A 20,084-nucleotide genomic window follows, 5' to 3' on the forward strand; every position below is an offset into this window, starting at 1 on the left:
CTTTAATATCAGAATAAAATTATATAAAAAAAAATTATCAAAGAGGTGATTCCATCAGTAAAAAACGTATATCTACAGATTAAGAATTGAAATTATTTCGTATTGAAGGAATATGAAACCTAAGCTTCAGCCTCTGGGTCAAGAACTATTATGGCCCAACATAATAAATATACGCATTTTCTACAGTATGTGTTGGGCTAATGAGAGATGGTGGCTTGGAGCCATCACTGAACTTTGACCCAAAACCTGAAAGAAGAGAGCCCAAATGTCATCTCTTCTCAACAAATTTGAAATGGACCCAAAATGGATTATTGGGCCAATAAATAAAAATAAAAACCAATACTTCAAATAAAGAAAGTAAATTAAATGTATGGTTTTGTGAAATTATTAGTATCTCATTCATAAATATTAAAAGAAAATTGCATATTAGTTTTATAGAATTTCTGAAGTTGCTTGCAAATGCTGTCTCTTCTGGAGTTTGGACAAGAGCATATTTGCTTTATTCTATATCGTTCAGAGAGGTTAAGCATATTCTGTACTCAGCAAGCTGCTTTTACTGCATATTTTCCACTTGCTTTTCAGTCTTTTTAGTTGTTAATAAAAATTTAATTTTTTTTAATATCAAAATTTCTTGTTTTTTGATTTGTTGCGAGATTAAATGAGCCGAAATAATATTATGGGTTAAAAAATTTCTAAGTATGAGATTTAAGTATGAGATTTTCGATTGCTATCGTTCTAATAAAAAGCAAGAAAACTAATCATACTATAAACCGGTGCGGTTTGTAGAAGCAAAAGGCCGAAGAGAACCGGCATTGACAAGTTCAAAAAAAAAAAAAAAAAAAACAATTAATGGGTCAACCTCACTCTAGCTGTGCATCTCTGCTGTAATTTTTAACTATTAAGCCCTAAAAGATTTAAGTTCTTCGCTGCATACCAAATTTCTCTTCTCTTAGTTTAGCTCGATGAGAAGCAGAGTGATTGTATCGAAGAATCGAAGCAGAATCTTACGAAATACAGGCACTAACACAGTATCTTCTTCTGGGTCAGTTTTTCTTCACTGTCTTTACTATTCCGTGGTTCATTCTTTGAACTCTTACAATTTGTAAACTTTATTGCTCGAATTTTATGCAAGCAGAGTCTTTTTATAGAATAAAGAATTGGGTTAATATCAAAATATGGAAACAAACCATGCTCTTTGTCTGGGTCTTATTCTATTGCTACTTGCCGTTGACTGCTCTCTTCTTGATTGGAAGGTAACTGATGAGGAATTAAACTTAATTAAGTGTTTTGTATTGTCAAATATGTCATTATGTGATCTTTTAATTATGGATTATTGAAATAGGTGAATGCGAGTGCAAAGACCGGTGTAGATCCACAATCAACTAATATAGGTAGTACAACTGAGCAAATAGGTGAATCGGGTTCAGTTTCTGATTCTACAGGAACTCATAAAAAGAAAAATAAAGTGAATAAATTAAAAGAGAATGTTGTTGATGATATGACAAGAAATAGTGATAGTAATAATAATAATGATGATTCGAGTAGCAAATCTGGGTCCATAAGAACAGATAATATGGACAAGGTTAGCAATGATTTGAATGAGAAAGTGCAAGCAGAAGATGTTGATAATAAAACGAGTAAGTTGAATGATAAATCACAAGCGGAGGATGTTGACAATAAAAAGAATAAATTGAATGAGAAATCACGAGTTCAGGATGTTGATAATAAAAAGAGTAATTTGAATGAGAAATCGGAAGTTCAGGATGTTGATAATAAAAAGACTAATTTGAATGAGAAATCACAAGTGGAAAATAATGTTAAGAAACAGAAGACCGTTCCTAAGGAGAGTAGCAGTGGAGGAGATTCAGAGGTTGCATCAAAGATTCCTCATGTTGAAGAATGTGATCCGTCTAACAAGTGCATGGATGAGGAGAATAAGTTGGTTGCCTGTTTAAGAGTTCCAGGAAATGGTATGTGTCAGCTTCTCTTAAGTTATATATGTTTTATCCTGGTTTTGCTAATGCTAGTGATTTTATCATTTTACCTGATTCAAACTGTTGTCTATGTATAAGCAAACAAAGTCAGGGTTTTCTTTGCTGTTAAATCAGTGCAAATAATCCAACTAATAATTCATTTAAGTTTGGACCATTTGATAAATATGCATCCTTGTATTGTGTTCTAGGAGAATCTGAAAGTCAAGTCTAGGGGTTATCAGCTGTAGTAGGTCGTGATATGGTATAAGCATGAATTTCACTGAAGTATAAGTTCCAGATCTTTTATATTATCTCTTCAGTTTGTGGATTTTTTCCCTAAAATGTATGGATTTGCTTCTTTTTGTTACCAGATCCACAATATTCACTTTTAATTCAGAATAAAGGGAAAAAACCTCTCAAGGTTGCTATTTCTGCTCCGGATTTTGTTGAACTGGAGAAAACAGAACTTCAGCTCCAAGCAAAGGAAGATAAAAAGGTACTTGTACACAATAATATTTAATTGAAAACATTGTGGAAGAACTTCCGCTGTCTTTTGTATTTGGGGTTAATCCTCCTGGCTCCAATAGTTGATATTTATCCCGTATTGATAAGCATCCATTTCCTTCTAGATTTTCGGTTAGAAGGGTGGAACTTGTCTTTTTCCGGAAAACCTTAAAATATGAAATAAATCGGATACAAGTTTCAAATGTAGCATGTTGACATAGCTTCACACAAAACTTAGTTTGTTGATCATATTCATAGTGAACAAATTTTGTGACCTCCTTAACATTAGTTGGGTGAGACATGGCGAAGAATACCACTTGAAGTCACTTTGTCTTGCAAATAACATCTGATCACTGGTCTATATATGTGATTCGAACATGGATTATTAGTCAACAAGATTTTGCAATTTTGAGGTTTATGGAACCACATTTTGGAGCTTTATACCAAGAAAGAAAATTGAGCACTTATTCTAATTTTCGGTTACAATATTGTGGAAGAGTGAGAACTGGTCATCAATAGAGTTTTTCTTCTTATATGCTCAATGATCTATCTATCTATCTATCTATCTATCTATCTATCTATCTATATATATCCTAGCTCTTGCAAGTAGGGTGTGCCTTCTAGTAGTGCGTGAAGGCTTCTTGTGAATGTGGTCAGTATTTCTAGCTTTCTTCTTTTGATGTAGAATTACTTTATTTTCCATTCAGATGTTCAACACAAAGGAGTTTGTTATTGACCTACACAGTTCATTGTGATTTTATATAAATTTTCAGGTGAAGGTCTCTATCACGGATAGAGGAGGCGGGAACTTGATTGTCCTAAGGGCAGGGAATGGTCATTGCAACCTGGATATAAAGCATGTGATGGCCAACGTGGGGAAGGAGCTTGATAGCTCTCATAAGTCTGCTTACTTAAACTTCAAGTCACAAACCCCTATTATTGTTGTTTTAGCCTGTGCTGCACTGCTAATACTCGCAGCAGGTTGGACGTGTATCAGCATCCGGAGGAAGCAACTTTCCAGCAGTGGCTCTAAATATCAAAGACTAGACATGGATCTACCAGTTTCTGGTGTGGGAAAAGCAGAGTCGGAACTTAACGATGGATGGGATAACAATTGGGGTGATGATTGGGACGATGAGGAGGCACCTAAGACACCAACGCTACCCGTTACGCCAAGCCTTTCGTCTAAAGGCCTTGCCTCGCGCCGGTTGAGCAAGGAGGGGTGGAAAGATTAGCGTAGTTATAAAACAAGGGGGAAAAACAAGACGGGATCACTATAGTTTCCATTTTCATGAACTTCTTTTTCCCCATAGATTATCTTTCTTTTCCCCCAGTAGATACAGATACTTGAAAGAAGGCCAAGTATTGCTTATTGCGTCTTCCCCTTCATGCATATTGCATACAGTTTACAGCGCTTATGAAAATTTAGGATACGTTACTTGAGTCGACAGTTTACGGTTATTAACTATGGAAAAAACTTGATAATGGCATATATTCAAAAATCATATGGAAATACATTTTTTTTAAAGTTCAGAATTTAATTTTTAGCTTTTAAAAAACTAAATTTTTTGTTCCATTTTGGGCCAAATTTAGGTCCAATTTTAACCCATGGTGGAAAAGATTTATTTTTTATGAAATAAAGTAAGTATTAGATTTTTTTTTTTTTGAATTATTAGAAATTGTCTAATATATCTGTACAAAGTGAAAAAAAAAAAATATAGATTCTGGTCATTGTAATTCTGAAGTAAAGGACTTCACTTTGTTGGATATTTCTCTCCGGAACTAAAGAAATTGATGGATTTCCACAAAGATGCAATGAAAGCCTTCATTTTCGTTTTCATGGTGCCTGGGTAACGGAAAAATTAAATGGACCTATTTCATTGTACCTTTCATTTAATATTCTCCTTGTTCATCTTCATTTTGAATTGGACATTTGAACATCAGCTTCAATTTTCTTGGTTACCCGCTAAAGATTTGCTATTATTCATGTATACAAGTTCTGTTTTTCGTTAACACAAACAGTCAAACATGGTCATCTCAAGGGTTGTTGGTTTTACTGTTGTATAAAAACCCATCAAGGATTAGTGTTTTATATATACGTAAACAGTCTTTACTATTCATGAAACACATTACAGAACATCATGTCACGTATAGGACACTGCAAGCCAACATTAAGTCACTCTTATTTGTGTATCAAGATAATTTTTTTCCATTTGTTTCTCTATTCTTCATTTATTTGTAGATTATTTTTCCAGGCACTCTATTTTGACAATCTTGTAAATGTTGAAGAAACAAAAGAGCTGATTAGATCCTGGAAAATTATATACAGTGATGTATTAATTTAAGAGTTAATATTTTTTTTTTATCAGAATTCAGTTTAATTAGCTAATAATGCTTAGTTACCTTGTTTCCTCAGCAATTCTTCAGTTCAGTCATTATTATTACAGCTGCTGTTCTTCTTCTTCTTGTGCCCATCCTTCTCTTTCTTCTTACCGTCGTTCTTTCCATTCTTTTCTTTCTTTTCCTTCTCTTTCTTCTCTTTTTTCTCTTTCTTCTCTTTCTTCTCTTTCTTCTCCTTATTTTCCTTCTTGTCTTTCACTTTTATTTCATTCTTTGCATGGCAAACTGTGTCATTTGATTCATGGTGCTGCACCTGGTGTTGTTCTTTGGGTCCATTTTCCTCTTCAGGTTTTTGGATTTGCAGAGATGCCATGGCGATTGAGGCAAATGGGGTATTTTTCTATTAAGCTTTCTCGACTTCTGTTGATTCTTGCCACTTGTTAAAGCCACCATAGATGATTTATAGCAAGCGAGTGAATGAGATTCCTTCAATTATATATCATCCTTTGAATCTGCTTTTGCACGATGGAGCATTTCTTATCTGAAGCAGAGAATATATGCCCCATTTTCTCCGATTAATAGCCATCTCCTTTTAAACTCGAAGCTCAGAAATTTATGCTGATGGGTATCAGATTTTGTGCATTCTGAAGCCTAATTTTCATTAGATTGTGACAGTCTACAGGAAGGGATGGAAAAATCTTTCATTTTTTCTATCCGTTCTCTTGTAGAGCTCTTTGACCAAGCTACCCTTATGGGCCTTTTAAATAAGTATATGTATTGGGTTGGACCAGACTCGGTCCAATATTCTACCAAAACGACAACGTTTTTCGTTTCTTCATTTGTTATTTATGATCATATGGAACTCCTTAGATCTTGTAAATTAGTAATAATCATTTGCAATTTATTTAGACAAAATGAACATTATATTAAATAGATTATTAATAAAAATTTAATTATGCATTTTGTGCTTGATTATTTTCTTATTAGAGTTAATTTTATAATTTGATTACACACAGCACAAACTGAGTTATTTTCTTTTTTTTTGCACTTCTCTTCTAACCCACTATTTTGCGCATACGGCCAACAAACCGGTGGTCAAAGCCATGTGAGCGCCTGTGACACGTGGCTTATAGCTATTGGACCACGAAGACCCGGCACGTGCAGTCGCATTCCGTTCGTTACGTTACTAGCCTACATGCATTAAGATGCACGTGGTGGGTCATATCTTGATTGTCAGATGTCACGTGCACTCACATGAACAAGTTATGCTTCACCTTCTGGAGCTTACACGTGTCCCGGTATTGACGGATACGTAGGGCCCGAACATCACCGTTGATTGCGATTAGAGCGTGGCAGTTTTGAGGCGTCTGGTCCCACACTGATCGACGGAAATTCCGGTGAGTGACGGCTTAAATTCACTCAACATGACATTCTTATGGTATTCTCGAGTTTAATTTCTCTATTACCGAGTCGCCGATTTAATGGACTGACCTTGTAAATAAAGACTTCAAGTCTTCCAAAAATGGAATGCAGATAAAAGTTATTAACTAGAAAACAGAGCGCGGGAAAAAAGAAAAAAAAAAAAAAAAAAAAAGAATTACAAGAGATTGGTAGTTAGAGCAGAGAAGGGCAAAGGAGCACGTAACACAGGGAAAGTGCACATGATCGTGAAAACAGATTTGGGACAAAAAAATCCAATGGAGTTAAGTGGGGACGTTAGGAAGGTGGGATTCTGGTGTCGGCCTTTTATATTTCCTTTTCCTTTTCTTTTTCTCTCTCCAGAGATATCTCATTTCGGAAAATCCTTGCCGGAAGAGTCCAAAGAAACTTGGGATACTGTGTTTATCTTTGTGGGGCTCAATGTGCAATAACAGTGGAAGTTCCTTTCTTTACTTGTACCGCCATGGATGAGAGGAAGTTACTTCTGCTCATCCTCCCTATGTCTTTCACATTTGGCAGCTTCAGTCCTTGCTAAGATAGGATAAGAAAAAGTAAAAATATAGCAAATGTAAAAGCATCTTCTTAGCTAATTAAAAAATATTTATGCATCTACCGTTATAGATTCAAATTCAAATATCTTTCTATACGTTTAACAATTAAGTGAATGGTTTGTAATATTTAATTATCCATCCCATGATGTCATATAATTTGAATCTTTATGCATGGTGGTAAGAGATAATTAATGGTCGAATTTACAATATATAAAATAATTAAAAGTGAATATAATCACTAGACAAGTGAATCAATCCTAAGTCACCTTTCACTTGAATGATATTGTTAATTAATTAACAAATCCTTGTCAAGTGCTAATAATCATGGCCAATTATATATTTTTAAAAAGTACTGATTATGTGTGTATGGTATGAATATTATGGCTTTTCAAACTGTGAAAATGACCCAAATGATGATTTTGAATAATGTAAATTTTCTGTGAACAAAAAATTTTTTTTTTTTTTAAAAAAAAAGCAAGGAAAGAAGGTTTTGATTGCATAAATGTTATGTTGTGGGGGCTACGGACAAAGATTTACAATATAGTTTAATAATAGAATTTGGTTGGGGTAAATACTAGGTTCCAAATGTCAGGAGTTGGTCAAGCCAATGGGGGAACATTTTATTGTCAATTACCTCAATAGCACGACCACATTCGATGATGGGTTATGATTGTGACTAGCATGTAAAATGTCTATTTATAAATCAAAACAGTTTTTAATATGATTGGAATTTTTTTTTTTTATCACAATTAATTCTTACATATTATAATGGACAAAAGCTGTTCTGAAAATTTGAAAATTAATAAATCAAAAGTAATTAAAGTTTAAATCCCACTCTGCAGATTTGTCCGTGATTGACTCGCTAATCTCGCCGAGTGGACCTTGGTTTGCCTTCACGTACTAGATGGGAATTTACCTTGATTTGCGCTTGCAAAACAAAGTCTTTCCGGCGGCGTTTCAATAAATTTCATTTTACATTTCCAAATCTATTATCATCAATACACTGTAATTAATTTTAAAATGTAATTTCTCCCGTCGGGTTTTCTGGACAATATATATAAATAAATAAAATTAATTTTACTGATAAAAAAATAATAATCATTAAAAAAGCGATTAATACTTAATATAACAGAAAGATCATTAATTTAATTAAATTATCTTTTATCTCATATTATTAAGAAAGAATTATGTGTTTAATATATCCATATAAATGTAAAATTTTTAATATTCTGAATTATATTTATGGACGGAGAGTATGATTTTTCTTTATTTTTTTAATTTAAAAAAAAAGTGTCACGAAAAAAATGTGATAATGAGTGAAGTAATAGAAAAAGCAAAATAATAAATGTAAAAAAAAAATTGAAAAGGAAAAAAAAAAAAAAAAAAAAAAGAAAAGAAAAAGGATCCGTGGGGCTTAGAAATATTATCTCCCATAATGTCCTTTAAAGGCTTTTGTAAGGAGCGTGGTAGCAGAAGGTAAGGGTCCCTTCAATTCAACCATAAACGCTTTCCCATCTTATCATTCTCACTAGGAGACATGCACGTATCATTTTGAGATCAAAATAGGGCCATGTGTCTCTTACAGGGGCCATGTGTCTTTCACAAGGGCTTTCTTTGCACGTGTGAGCGTGGGTCCAAAAGTTCATAGTTGGTATACCAAGCATGTTAATATATATATATATATATATATTTTTTTTTTTACTTGTGGTGTTAACTACGCCTGCACCAATAGTACAGTAACAGAGGCTAAAGGTAAAAGGGTTTTGGTCCCATTGCATGCGGATTTATTTGAGGTTGGTTAGTTTAGAAGCCACAATTATGGCAACGGACCATATTTATTGTCTCAAAAGAGGGGAATATCTAATTACTTCCATCACGTTTTCGCTTTTCCTTTTCACGCCCTTCCTTTCTTTTCTTTTTTTTTTTTTTAATTAAATTTAAAAATCAATTCTCTCAAAATATAAATTGTCTGAAAATAATCATTTTTTCATAAAATATGAATTATTTTGAGTATTTTAAAAATAATAAATGATATTTTTCAATATTACTCTTATCTTACAAGTTATTTTGATTTTGAAATAAACAATATTTTAGTTAAACTACTCTTAATTTTATTATACTCCTTCCGTTTACAAATGTAAAACTTATTTGTAAAAAATAACTAATTATTTTCTTAATTATTATATAAAAATTTTAAATGATTTTTATTTTGAAACAGAGAAGGTATATGAACTTGTTGTCAAAGAACAGCATCTTCTTTAAAGATTTTTTTATTTTCTCAGAGCCACAGGGAATGTATTTTGTGGCCCCTGTAGAGATACAAGAAAGAGACATTGGCTAAAAGATATCAAACATATCACATACTATATGTTATTCCTAAAGCACATGTTGCCAATCCTTAGCCCTCACATATCCTTTGCTTCCCTATCAGACTTCATATTGCTTCATTTTATTGTCACTACCCCATCTTGTACAGCCCACGACACTCAGATATTCGATATCTACGCGCGTTAAAGAGAATAATATTTCATAATTTACTCTGTTAAATTTTAAATACTAGTATAAATATTGCACTTCGAACACAATAAATAATAAAAATAACGTTCTACTAAAAATTATATGAAAAGCTATTACGAATGAGAGTCTAATCCTTATTCAATCCGAGCTATTTGTTAGTTTTCTTATTATTAACAACTTAGAACAAAAACATTTAGCACCCAATAAAATAAAACCCGATATATATATATATATATATTAAGGGAAATGCTACCATTTATCAAAAACTATGAGAACTTTGAATAATTGGGGAGTTTTTTTTTTTATTAATATACAATTATTTGATATTAGTGGGTATACCCCACAACTTTCAAAAGAAAGCCTAACTCAAAGAACAAAAAAGAAAACAGTGACCATTATTTTGGGGCACTGTGTTAGCTGAGCTCTCAACAAACAAGAAAGAAAAGTAAAGAGACTTCCTTTTTCTCCATTAGAAGCTTTGTTCAATTTCCAACCATTTTCACCTATTGGCCCTCTTACTACCCTTTGACTAACACTTTGCCTTCTTCACTTTTAACTTACCATTTATACCCTGCGAGGTAAGGGACCAACCTCTGATTTTGCAAGATCGTCTACATCCATATTCAGTCCACACCCATTAAATTCTAGATGCCACGTGGCGAGATCTTGATATTTTTATGGATTTACTGGCTCGACTGGCTTCACCAGTGGAGGTAATATGTGGGAACAACCGACAGCCGGTACTTGAAGGATTGGGAAATGGGAAGGAAAGTGCTATCGTCGTCGCCGTGGCAGAACCGGCGACAACCGGTCATTGCGGAGGCTTGCCTCTTTGACTTATGTACGTGACAAGAGTTACTGTTCCCATTGCTTTTTAATTTTCTTTAAAACTCTTATTTTCAAACTTTTACTCTCTTTTTTTAATAAAAAATAAAGTAAAGCAAAAATGAAAAAAATAAAAATTAAGATTTTATCCGTTATTCGGCGGAGAAGACCGTTGATTGCGGTTGGAATAAAGCGTAGTGGCATGGGACCCTGTTTTTTGACCACATCTTTGCTTGTCATTTTGTAGTTTTTTTTTTTATTTTTTATTTTTCTCCTACTACCAAAAAATTACTAATATTACAAATAATAGGACAAAGCAGTGCACAATTTTAAGAAGATTTTACAAAACTGCCATATATATTGACCTCCCCAAAATAAAATGACTTTAACCGGGTGCTGTCGGTGACAAATATATTAATGTTTCCAGGTAAGGAAAATTAAACGATAGTGAGGACGCAGGTTATTTGTCAAGTTGTCGGTGATTGGAATCCCGGTTACCGGTCAATCTTCTGCGACTCTGTTCCTAAATTATTCTCTAAATTTTATTCCGTGATTGCAGTTGAACTTTGAAGCATGAATGTAAATAATTACATTATAAACGTAATTAATTATATATAATGGAATACAAATTAATCTGAATGGGATAGCTTAGTTACAAAAACCGCTTGCGAGATTGATCATTATAACTTAAATCATAAATTCGATTTTTTGCAATGCAAACTCTTTTGAATCTCATCCTTTACTTTTCAGGACAAGCGAAACTTAAATATTTTAAGTAATGTAATTGATCCGACAGAGAATTGTTGAGCTTTAGTTTAGCATCAACTATCTAACTGTAATAGAAAAAAGAAAAAAGAAGAAACGATCGAAAGAATTAAATGCATGGTCGATCAATAAAAACATATGAACTGAAATAGATCGTCTTCATGTATAATTGTCAGTGGTCAATTATGATAATGCACCTTCTCCACATGTTGTGATGTATCTCACATGCTTCACTTTGTCGTCTTATTATTTTTTTTATTTTTTTTGGCAATAAAGGCCAAATTTTGTAAATTGTAAAATAAGATTTTTATAGATTGCATTTAATTGGTTGTTGATATACATTTCTTTCTTTGTCAATTTCTTATTATATGTATAAGCTTTTACAATAATTATAATTCATAATTTAAAATTATTAATTATGGTGCTTCCCATTGATATTTCTACTACTAAAACCACTATTATTATCATCTTTTGGCTTTGACCTTTGGAACCAGCTTGCTTGTTTAGTGGTTTATGGTCAAGCTTATTATGGTCACTTGCTATATTTAAAAATATATTTAAAAAAGTTAAGTGATTATTACCCAATTTGAATGATTGTTTGCAATTATATTCTACTGATTTAAAATTAAACCCTGCCTTTTCACCTCAATTGGTGTACATTGACCATTAACCCTTTTCTTTAGCGGAAGTGGTCTTCGGGGGCATTATTGACAATTCAGTATGGGAACATGCGAGAGACAATTTCTTCGGCTTTTTGACTCTTCTGCTGCTATTCACTTTCCTCTTTTCTCCTTTTGGTAAATCCTTGGCCACCTGGCTGTCATTATACCTGCATTGGTTCCCCTATATTCAAATAATGAAATATTAATCACAAATAAGTATATTCCTCTATTTTGTGTGACCTAAAAAAAATGTTATAAAATAAATTTTATTCAATAATTCTTAAAAAATAAAATACAGAGAATAAAATTAGATATGGGTCACGTCGTACGGATTGCTAAGAAAATGGAGACAGAAATTACAAAAAACCCGTTGGTTCCTTAATTGTATTTTTTCATGGGTTGGGTTGTAACAGTAAAAATTTAATTTCACAAGTACAATAAATCCGCACCGACCCTTCCAGTGAAGAGCCAAAGGACACCCACATGACTCTGTTCTTTTCTCAACTGTTTTTGCAGTCTTCCAAAAGAGAAAAATAATTATGAAATATTCATAATTTAAAATAATATATGAAAAAAATATTTTTTTTTATTTCATTAATTGAGCTCTGCCAATTTGTTAGCTCTTGCTACCTTCCTTTCCTCCTCAATATATAGAGGCTTCAGTTCCCCTGCTTTCTCCCAATCCTTAACTCCTCTCTTTTTCTCTCTTCTCTTCTCTTTATTTCTCTTACTGGTGGATTTATCAGAAGTTTTAACTGATAAATCGTACCAACATTGCCATTTTTTCCTTAATTAATCTACTCTTTTGTGTAGATTAGTGGCAATTAAGTTTAACCCTTTTTGTAATTAGCAAAACAGATCTCTCTCTGTGTTGTGCTTATATACTCCACTGGGGTTGGTTTTCTTAACTGAAACACTTGTTTTTTTACATATAAAGTTCTTTATGGAGAAGCTTTTCAGGCTCATTTCAATAGCTCCTCTGCTGTTGCTCCTTGGTCTTCCTTTTGCCTTGGCTGGCCATGACTATGGTCAAGCGCTTAGCAAAAGCATTCTCTTCTTTGAAGCTCAAAGATCTGGTTATCTTCCCCATAACCAGAGAGTCACTTGGAGAGCAAATTCTGGTCTAAACGATGGTAAAGCCAGTGGGGTAGGTTTAAAACCAGCATTTCCTTTCAAAAATCCAACTGGGTTTTTGACCATTTACTATTTTTTTTAACTGTTCTTAATTTACGTTAAATTTCAAACATAAACAGTGAACACCGTTACAATTGTTTGTTTGGAATGGCAGGTGGATCTTGTTGGTGGATATTATGATGCAGGGGACAATGTAAAATTTGGATTACCTATGGCTTTTACCGTTACAATGATGTCCTGGAGTATAATAGAGTATGGGAAACAAATGGCTGCTAGTGGTGAACTTGGTCATGCCATGGCTGCTGTTAAGTGGGGAACTGACTACTTCATTAAAGCTCATCCGGAACCCTATGTTCTCTATGGGGAGGTACCTTTCACACTATTGCTTTCACTTTTTCAAAGCCATTTTTTTATTATTCTTTCCATTATTTGCCTCTCAAACCACTCCTTTTCTACTCAACTTGCTAGTGGAACTTTTTCTACCAAACTGCTGTACTGTGGAATTTATTCTTTTCAAATTGAACAAGATTGCTCTGTTTTCTTATTGAAAAGGATAAAATTAGATCTCAAATTGCTATGACTTGGTGTTAATTTATAATTTTAACTTGAACCCATTTCAAGCAAGCACTGTTATATTAATTACTCCAAACCAACTTGACCTTCGATCTAACCAATTTCTCCAATATTTATTTTATTCGTTAATATTTTATTAAGTCGTCCTTTCTATTTGTCCTTTTCAACTAGATTATCTTTTCGGTTAACAGGATTGATATCCCTACAAATTCCATATTAATTGATAACTGCTATTAGTAATAATTTAACGTCATAGCACATGGCCAATTGATTGATGTTTGTTTCTGGGTTAGGTGGGAGATGGTAACAGTGACCACTATTGCTGGCAAAGACCAGAGGACATGACCACCGACCGGCGGGCTTACAAGATCGACCCAAGTAATCCTGGGTCAGATCTCGCCGGTGAAACAGCCGCTGCAATGGCTGCCGCCTCCATCGTTTTCCGCCGCACTAACCCGGCCTACGCCAATGAGCTTCTCGCCCACGCACATCAGGTAATTGCTAGTGCCCACATTTACTGGTTTAACATCTGCTAGGCTTGGCGTACTTTAGTGAATTTTGTGATGGCTGCGCATGCTAGCAGGACAGACCCTTAGTAAATAGTATTGGTACTATAAGACTTTACTTGCCTGCCTGCCTTGTCAGGTTGGGTCGTTGCAACTTGGCTGCGTAGGATAGCGGTGCATTTATAACAAACACATTCACTAGTCACTAACCTGACTTCATGCATTATGGCGCAAATTAGCGCAAAGGGCAATAAAAATAATTTTTAGAAAATGAGTTTATGGGTTAAAAATTTTGAACAACCCGATGCCGTGTTTACCCCAATATTAAATTTGCTTCGCACTGTATTTTTTTTAGAAATTAAACGCGAAAAAGATTTTTCGGCGCACATTTTGGATCATGGAGAGGGGGTACGCTTTTTTCCGTCTATCACGCCTAGTGTCTTTTTACCGTACAGATTTGTTTGTACTCCCAGATCTAAACCGTCCACGTGTTACTACCCGTAAATAGCGGAAGTAGTTATTTGTTACTATTTCTTTACTCACGTGAGGATACTGTCGGTCGTTCCTTTTCGTCCTTTGTTGTGACTAGCTTTTTAAAAGTATTTTAATTCCCAATTTATCCTTCTAATTTTCATTAAAGTACATGAGTTGCCGCTGATTCTTTTTTTGCCCCTTTTTGTATTTTCAGCTATTTGATTTTGCAGACAAATATAGAGGCAAGTATGACAGCAGCATCACTGTTGCACAGAAATACTATCGTTCCATTAGTGGATACAATGTAAGCAAATTAAACTTTTCTGAACAAGAAAAATTAAATTTTGATTTTAGAAATTGATGATTTAATTGATCTTGTTCTTGAAATTACAGGATGAGTTGCTCTGGGCAGCTGCCTGGTTATATCAGGCAACTAACAATCAATACTACTTGAGCTACCTTGGAAACAATGGTGACTCTATGGGTGGAACTGGATGGGGAATGACTGAATTTGGCTGGGATGTGAAGTATGCCGGGGTTCAAACTCTTGTTGCCAAGGTATTCTTACTATTTGATCATCTCAGTAATATTTCCCTTTTCCCCATTAATAGTTTGATGTTACATTTTGTCGGTGACTTACTTTTATGTACTGTTACCACTGCAGTTCTTGATGCAAGGTAAAGCTGGCCATTATGCACCGGTTTTCGAGAGGTACCAACAGAAAGCTGAGTACTTCATGTGTTCATGCATTGGAAAGGGTAGCCGGAATGTTCAGAAAACTCCTGGTGGCCTCATTTTCCGCCAGAGATGGAATAATTTGCAGTTTGTGACCAGTGCTTCTTTCCTGGCTACTGTCTACTCTGATTATCTTGCTTCTGCTGGTAGAAGCATGAGTTGTGCTTCTGGGAATGTTGCGCCATCCGAGCTTATCTCTTTTGCAAAATCTCAGGTAAAATTTATTGGAATTTGCAATTTATCTCATTTGTTGTTATGATAAATGATCTGATCTTATGCAATGTGTTAACCCTTTCAGGTAGATTATATTCTTGGAGACAACCCAAGAGCTACAAGTTATATGGTGGGTTATGGAAACAACTATCCAAGACAAGTTCACCACCGCGGTTCCTCAATTGTTTCCATTAAGGTTGATTCTAAATTTGTGAGCTGTAGAGGTGGTTATGCCACTTGGTATGGCAGGAAAGCAAGTGATCCTAATCTCCTTACTGGTGCTATTGTCGGTGGCCCTGATGCCTACGATAACTTTGCTGATGAAAGAGACAATTATGAGCAAACGGAGCCTGCTACCTACAACAATGCTCCTATTATTGGGATATTGGCAAGACTAAATGGTGGTCATGGGGGCTATAACCAACTTCTTCCAGGTTATATATATATATATATATATTTATATAGTCTAAGCTACCATTGTTTTTAATCTTTTGCTTTTGCTAATTCCATTGACTTGGAAAATGGGTTTTCTGTTGCTTGTAATAACAAGGATCATTTGCTTATGTGACAGTGGTGCTTCCAGCTCCTGGCCAACAGAAATCAAATCCACAGCCAAAAGTAACTCCAGCTCCAGGTATTTTCTTGTTTCCTTTCTAATGAATTTTTTCTTTTTGATAATATCATTAAATTTGGACGAGAATATCTAATTCAGATTATTTTCCAGCTTCAAATTCTGCCCCAATTTCCATAGAGCAGAAGATGACAACTTCATGGAATGCCAAAGGAAAAACTTACTACAGATATTCTACTATTGTGACCAACAAGTCTGCTAAGACTTTGACAGACCTCAAGCTTTCAATATCTAAGCTTTATGGCCCGATATGGGGTGTCACGAAGTTTGGAAATTCTTATGCTTTTCCGACATGGCTCAATTCTTTACCTGCCGGAAAAAGTCTTGAGTTTGTTTATATTCATTCAGCCTCTGCTGCAGATGTCTCAGTTTCAAGCTACACTTTGGCCTGAAAAGAAAGTAAAATCAATTACATAAACAAGAGACAGGTTGGCATAGCTTGTGGGGATATAATGTAATTGTGCAGCTATACAAAAAAATGCAGTCCAGAAAGGTCTTTTTTTTTTTTTTTTTCCTACACCTTTTCTTCTAAATTTGGGAATTTCATCTTGTTGATTTGGCATCTGGTTAGGGTTTAGTGATTTTAGGGTAAATAAGGTCGGAATGTTGGAGGAAGAAAGGAGTGAAGAGACAATTAAAAAGAAAAGTGCTCATCCTCTTTCTCCTCCTCTTCAGTACTTCACTAGTTCATATAGATATGTTTGAGAGAGAGAGAGAAGATTAAAAGAGGTCAAAAAATGGACTTCTCAATAGATTTAAATGGAAGTCTTGTTCCTTTCTTTGTACTTGGAAACAGCTTTGAATGTTCCCTTTTTGGGTTGTAAGCTCTGCAACAATTTTTAACTTCCCGTATGAATATAGTTTGAAGTTCTATCTTGTTTTTCTGATTTATTTTTTATTTTTTTCATCTCAAATTATAGTGTTAATTTCCTCACGGGTGTTTCAAAAACAACAGTTCTTATTTTTAGTCTAATTTATATAAAAGAAATTCAATGCGTATGCAGTAAAAGAAACAAGTCCTGAAGCCATTGAAGCCTTCGAAAAGTCTCGATATTGCAGTGTATGGCAAGTCATCAAAGAATCATTAAAATTTCACCTTTAAAATATTTAAAGATATATATGAAAAAATTAAAAAAAATTATAGTTAATATTCAAACTCTATGGAAAAAAAAAAGAATACAACAAAAATTTTAAAAGGATACTAAAATATAATTCAGTTCATAAAATTTAAATATTTAATTAATTTATTGAATTTCTAATTTAGTTAAAACTAATAATATAGCGCGTGATTAAGTTTGAAAGTAAAGAAATAATGCTAATTTGTTTTTAGAGCATTAGAAAGATATCAGACCATATATATACTTATCTTTGACTTGTACCTTACACGTACAAATTTTTTTTATGCCTAAAATTGGATTCTTAAAATATAATTTTTTAAATCTGAAATTGATTTTTTTCCCATATTTCTATATCTAAATAACTTGCAAATTCAATTCTTAAAATATAATTCTAAATCTGAATTTGATTTTTTTCCCCATATTTCTATATTTAAATAACTTCAACTTAAGGAAATAATATAATTCTTTTGAATTTTAAACTAATTATCTATTTCATTTTCATTCCAATTCCAAGATTGAAGCAAAACAAGCCCCAGGGTGTAAACTTGCTCCCTTCGCATTTGAATCTTGTAGATTACACACACAGGCTGCCAGCCGACTTTAACCACAATTTAGAAAATGAAACGCAACGATAATACACACAGAGCCCAAAGGTAAAATACATATAAACAAAATTGGCGTAACGAAAGAGGCGGGCGGGCGGGCCGGCAGCTGCTATTTGGGGCTTTCCAGTTGAACTACTATGACGCTGATATTATCTTTGCTTCCTCGAGCCATCGCCAATTCGGCTAGAATCGCTGCTGCCTCTGCAGCCCTTGTTCCATTAAACTCATCCAAGAATCTCTTGTTTCTAATATGCCCATCAAAACATTTCTTCACAACTTCACAAGCAACCTCGTTGGAAACTACATCCCATAACCCATCTGTTCCTATCACGATAAATTGGTCTGATATACTTCGCTCAGTTACTGTAACCTCTGGTTCTGATGTCACAAAAGGCTTCAGATACAGATCTCCTGCATAAAAAGATAGAATCTTTATGATCAAATTAAGAAAATTAAAAACAAGTGCATAGATAATTTGTTTCGTGTGTATAAAATGGTGTAAAAATACCTATTGATCTTGAAGTTCCGAGTACGCCTAGGATGCGGCTACCGTTCCAGTCTATGACTCTTCCGCCTGCTGCTTCCACTCTTTCACGTTCATCGGGCCTGTCAGGCTGAACGACGACTTGGTAAATAAGCAACAAACATTTTAGGTTCCTTATGTCTGTAATAAGTAACAATTTCACTTTTGACACAAGATTCAGCTTTCAGAAAAATAAGCTATGAGTAAACTTGGGTAAAGTAAGATGCAGACATCACCTTATGATCATTAGACAAGGCCATAGCCATACCTCCACGATATAAAACTGCTCTAGAATCCCCACAATTTGCTACCACCAACTCTTCCTTCCCCACCATAACCACCACTGCCGTCGACCCCATTGTCTTTTCCGGGCAGTCCATCGCCTCCATGTCCTCTCCATAGCCACTCAACTCGTCTTCCATCTTATTAAAACACACACCCATCACCTTCTTCCAGTAACCTGATCCCTTCACGTCTCCTAAAAACTTCCCTTTTTCCAACTCCTTCGCCAACAGTTGGTGCATCCTATCCCTACAAGCGTTCGCCACCTTTGCTCCGCCATGTCCATCATAAGCAGCAAAAAAATCATAACTATCAAACTCACCAACCTTGATTCTTACCGCCACCGTAACAGCATCCTCCATCGTTCTCCGCCGCCCAATTACCGATATCGAACCATGCGACTCACAGGACATACTCCCTTCTACGCGTTCCTCCTTATCACAGCCAGCCATTACTGTTCCCATAGGTTTCGCCACTTTCTTCTCTTTGTCTGACGAGTAATCAAAACAACTTATTAGTTCTTTAGAGTGGCCATCATGAATCTTGGATTCATTTCCACCAAATTCTGTTGCCTCGCAAGAGGTTAGTTCTTTCGACCCTCTTTTCTTGTTCACTGGAAACTCTCCTCCGCTATCAAGAGAAAAGTCACCGGCAGAGCAAAAATCAGGCTTCATTTCTTTCATACCCTCTCCTCTGCGACATCCGTTGGATCTTTTGAGATGGGTTTTTCTTCTACTTGTAACTTGCTCCGATTTGGACATTATTCTTGTAGTTGCCACAGCGGCCACCGCATCTATGAATCAAAAATTGAGTGAAGAATTTGACTTTATATATAGCGAGTTGGATAATTGCCAGCCACTTAGCCATCCGTGACTGGAAATGGCGGAAATTGTGTTGATCGGTCAGGTGGATTTTCGAAGGAATAACGTGGACGGACTACGTTGAAGGTGTGCGCACGTGGCTAAAGGATGAGTCCTCGAGTGTAATTGATTGATCTTTTTTTCGGCGGGAGTCGTCTAATTTAGAAGGAGAAAATAGGTGGCGTGGCGTTGGTGCTCCTGGGGATTAGAGTTGGTCCAGCAGCAACCAGGCAAAATATAACTCGACATGGCAATTTCACATGACGTGATGAGGCGGTTCAGAGTTGCTTTAACAAACATAATCCGACCATGAAATGTGTGTTCTGATTCTTTTGGGTTCGATCTCATTGATGACAAAACTAGCCACCTAAAATTCTTGGCCTGACTTTGTAACTTGAAAAGGAAAATATAGTAATAGAAAGTGTTCTTGAAAGTTTGAAATAGAAATTATGACTCTTCAAGACTTTTCAGAAGTTTATGTCAGCAAGAGTCCCTAAAGATAGGTGGCATATTTTGATTAATATGTCTGCATGTTCTTGTATTTTCGATATTGTTCTTCTTTGGTACTCAATTCCTATCAGATAGTATTTGACAAAATTAATCAAAATTTTTATTTATTATTAGTTTTTCTGCTTATATTGAAAGTTTTTTTATAAATAGATATTTCATTTGTCATCAGTTGAACAATATAATGTAATTTGTCAGTTTTCTTGCCTTCTTCTTTCTAACATAACAGTAGCCTTTACAGGAATATAATATTGAATCATCTCATATTAATAAAAAGATTTTAAAATGGAATGACTTCATATCAACAAATGCAACTTTAAGATCTTATCTCTTTGGTACTCTAAAA

The 20,084-nt window shown here is 34.6% G+C and overlaps 3 protein-coding genes and 1 long non-coding RNA gene across 5 annotated transcripts; 2 read left to right on the forward strand and 2 right to left on the reverse strand.

The window, feature by feature from the left end:
• Positions 1–808: 808 nt before the first annotated feature.
• LOC105645681 (uncharacterized) lies at positions 809–4,005 on the forward strand. Of its 2 annotated transcripts, XM_012231340.4 has the most exons (5): positions 809–1,042; positions 1,136–1,253; positions 1,343–1,970; positions 2,345–2,469; positions 3,251–4,005. In XM_012231340.4, the coding sequence occupies exons 2-5, from the start codon at positions 1,176–1,178 to the stop codon at positions 3,710–3,712; spliced, it is 1,293 nt and encodes a 430-aa protein (XP_012086730.1). In that variant the 5' UTR covers positions 809–1,042; positions 1,136–1,175; the 3' UTR covers positions 3,713–4,005. The 2 variants fall into 2 exon arrangements, with proteins under 2 accessions (XP_012086730.1, XP_089576017.1); XM_089719891.1 differs by lacking the exon at positions 1,136–1,253 and having other exon boundaries at positions 812–1,042.
• Positions 4,006–4,536: 531 nt separating this feature from the next.
• LOC105645680 (uncharacterized) lies at positions 4,537–5,544 on the reverse strand. The gene is made up of 2 exons (XR_001047448.4): positions 4,881–5,544; positions 4,537–4,788 (listed from the first exon to the last, which is right to left on the reverse strand). It is a non-coding gene; the product is annotated as an uncharacterized LOC105645680 (long non-coding RNA).
• Positions 5,545–12,244: 6,700 nt separating this feature from the next.
• GH9C2 (glycosyl hydrolase 9C2) lies at positions 12,245–16,734 on the forward strand. The gene is made up of 9 exons (XM_037639139.2): positions 12,245–12,724; positions 12,866–13,078; positions 13,578–13,778; positions 14,479–14,568; positions 14,658–14,822; positions 14,929–15,213; positions 15,298–15,646; positions 15,784–15,846; positions 15,937–16,734. The coding sequence occupies exons 1-9, from the start codon at positions 12,521–12,523 to the stop codon at positions 16,233–16,235; spliced, it is 1,869 nt and encodes a 622-aa protein (XP_037495067.1). The 5' UTR covers positions 12,245–12,520; the 3' UTR covers positions 16,236–16,734.
• Positions 16,735–17,476: 742 nt separating this feature from the next.
• Positions 17,477–19,526, reverse strand: LOC105645678 (protein phosphatase 2C 51). The gene is made up of 3 exons (XM_012231338.4): positions 18,326–19,526; positions 18,075–18,180; positions 17,477–17,977 (listed from the first exon to the last, which is right to left on the reverse strand). Exons 1-3 carry the CDS (start codon positions 19,130–19,132, stop codon positions 17,676–17,678), a joined length of 1,215 nt encoding a protein of 404 aa, XP_012086728.1. The 5' UTR covers positions 19,133–19,526; the 3' UTR covers positions 17,477–17,675.
• Between the last annotated feature and the right edge of the window lie 558 nt (positions 19,527–20,084).

This window comes from Jatropha curcas, chromosome 4 (assembly GCF_041381405.1).
Source record: "Jatropha curcas cultivar XTBG-Jc1 chromosome 4, XTBG_Jcur_1.0, whole genome shotgun sequence".
Classification (NCBI taxonomy): Eukaryota; Viridiplantae; Streptophyta; class Magnoliopsida; order Malpighiales; family Euphorbiaceae; genus Jatropha; species Jatropha curcas.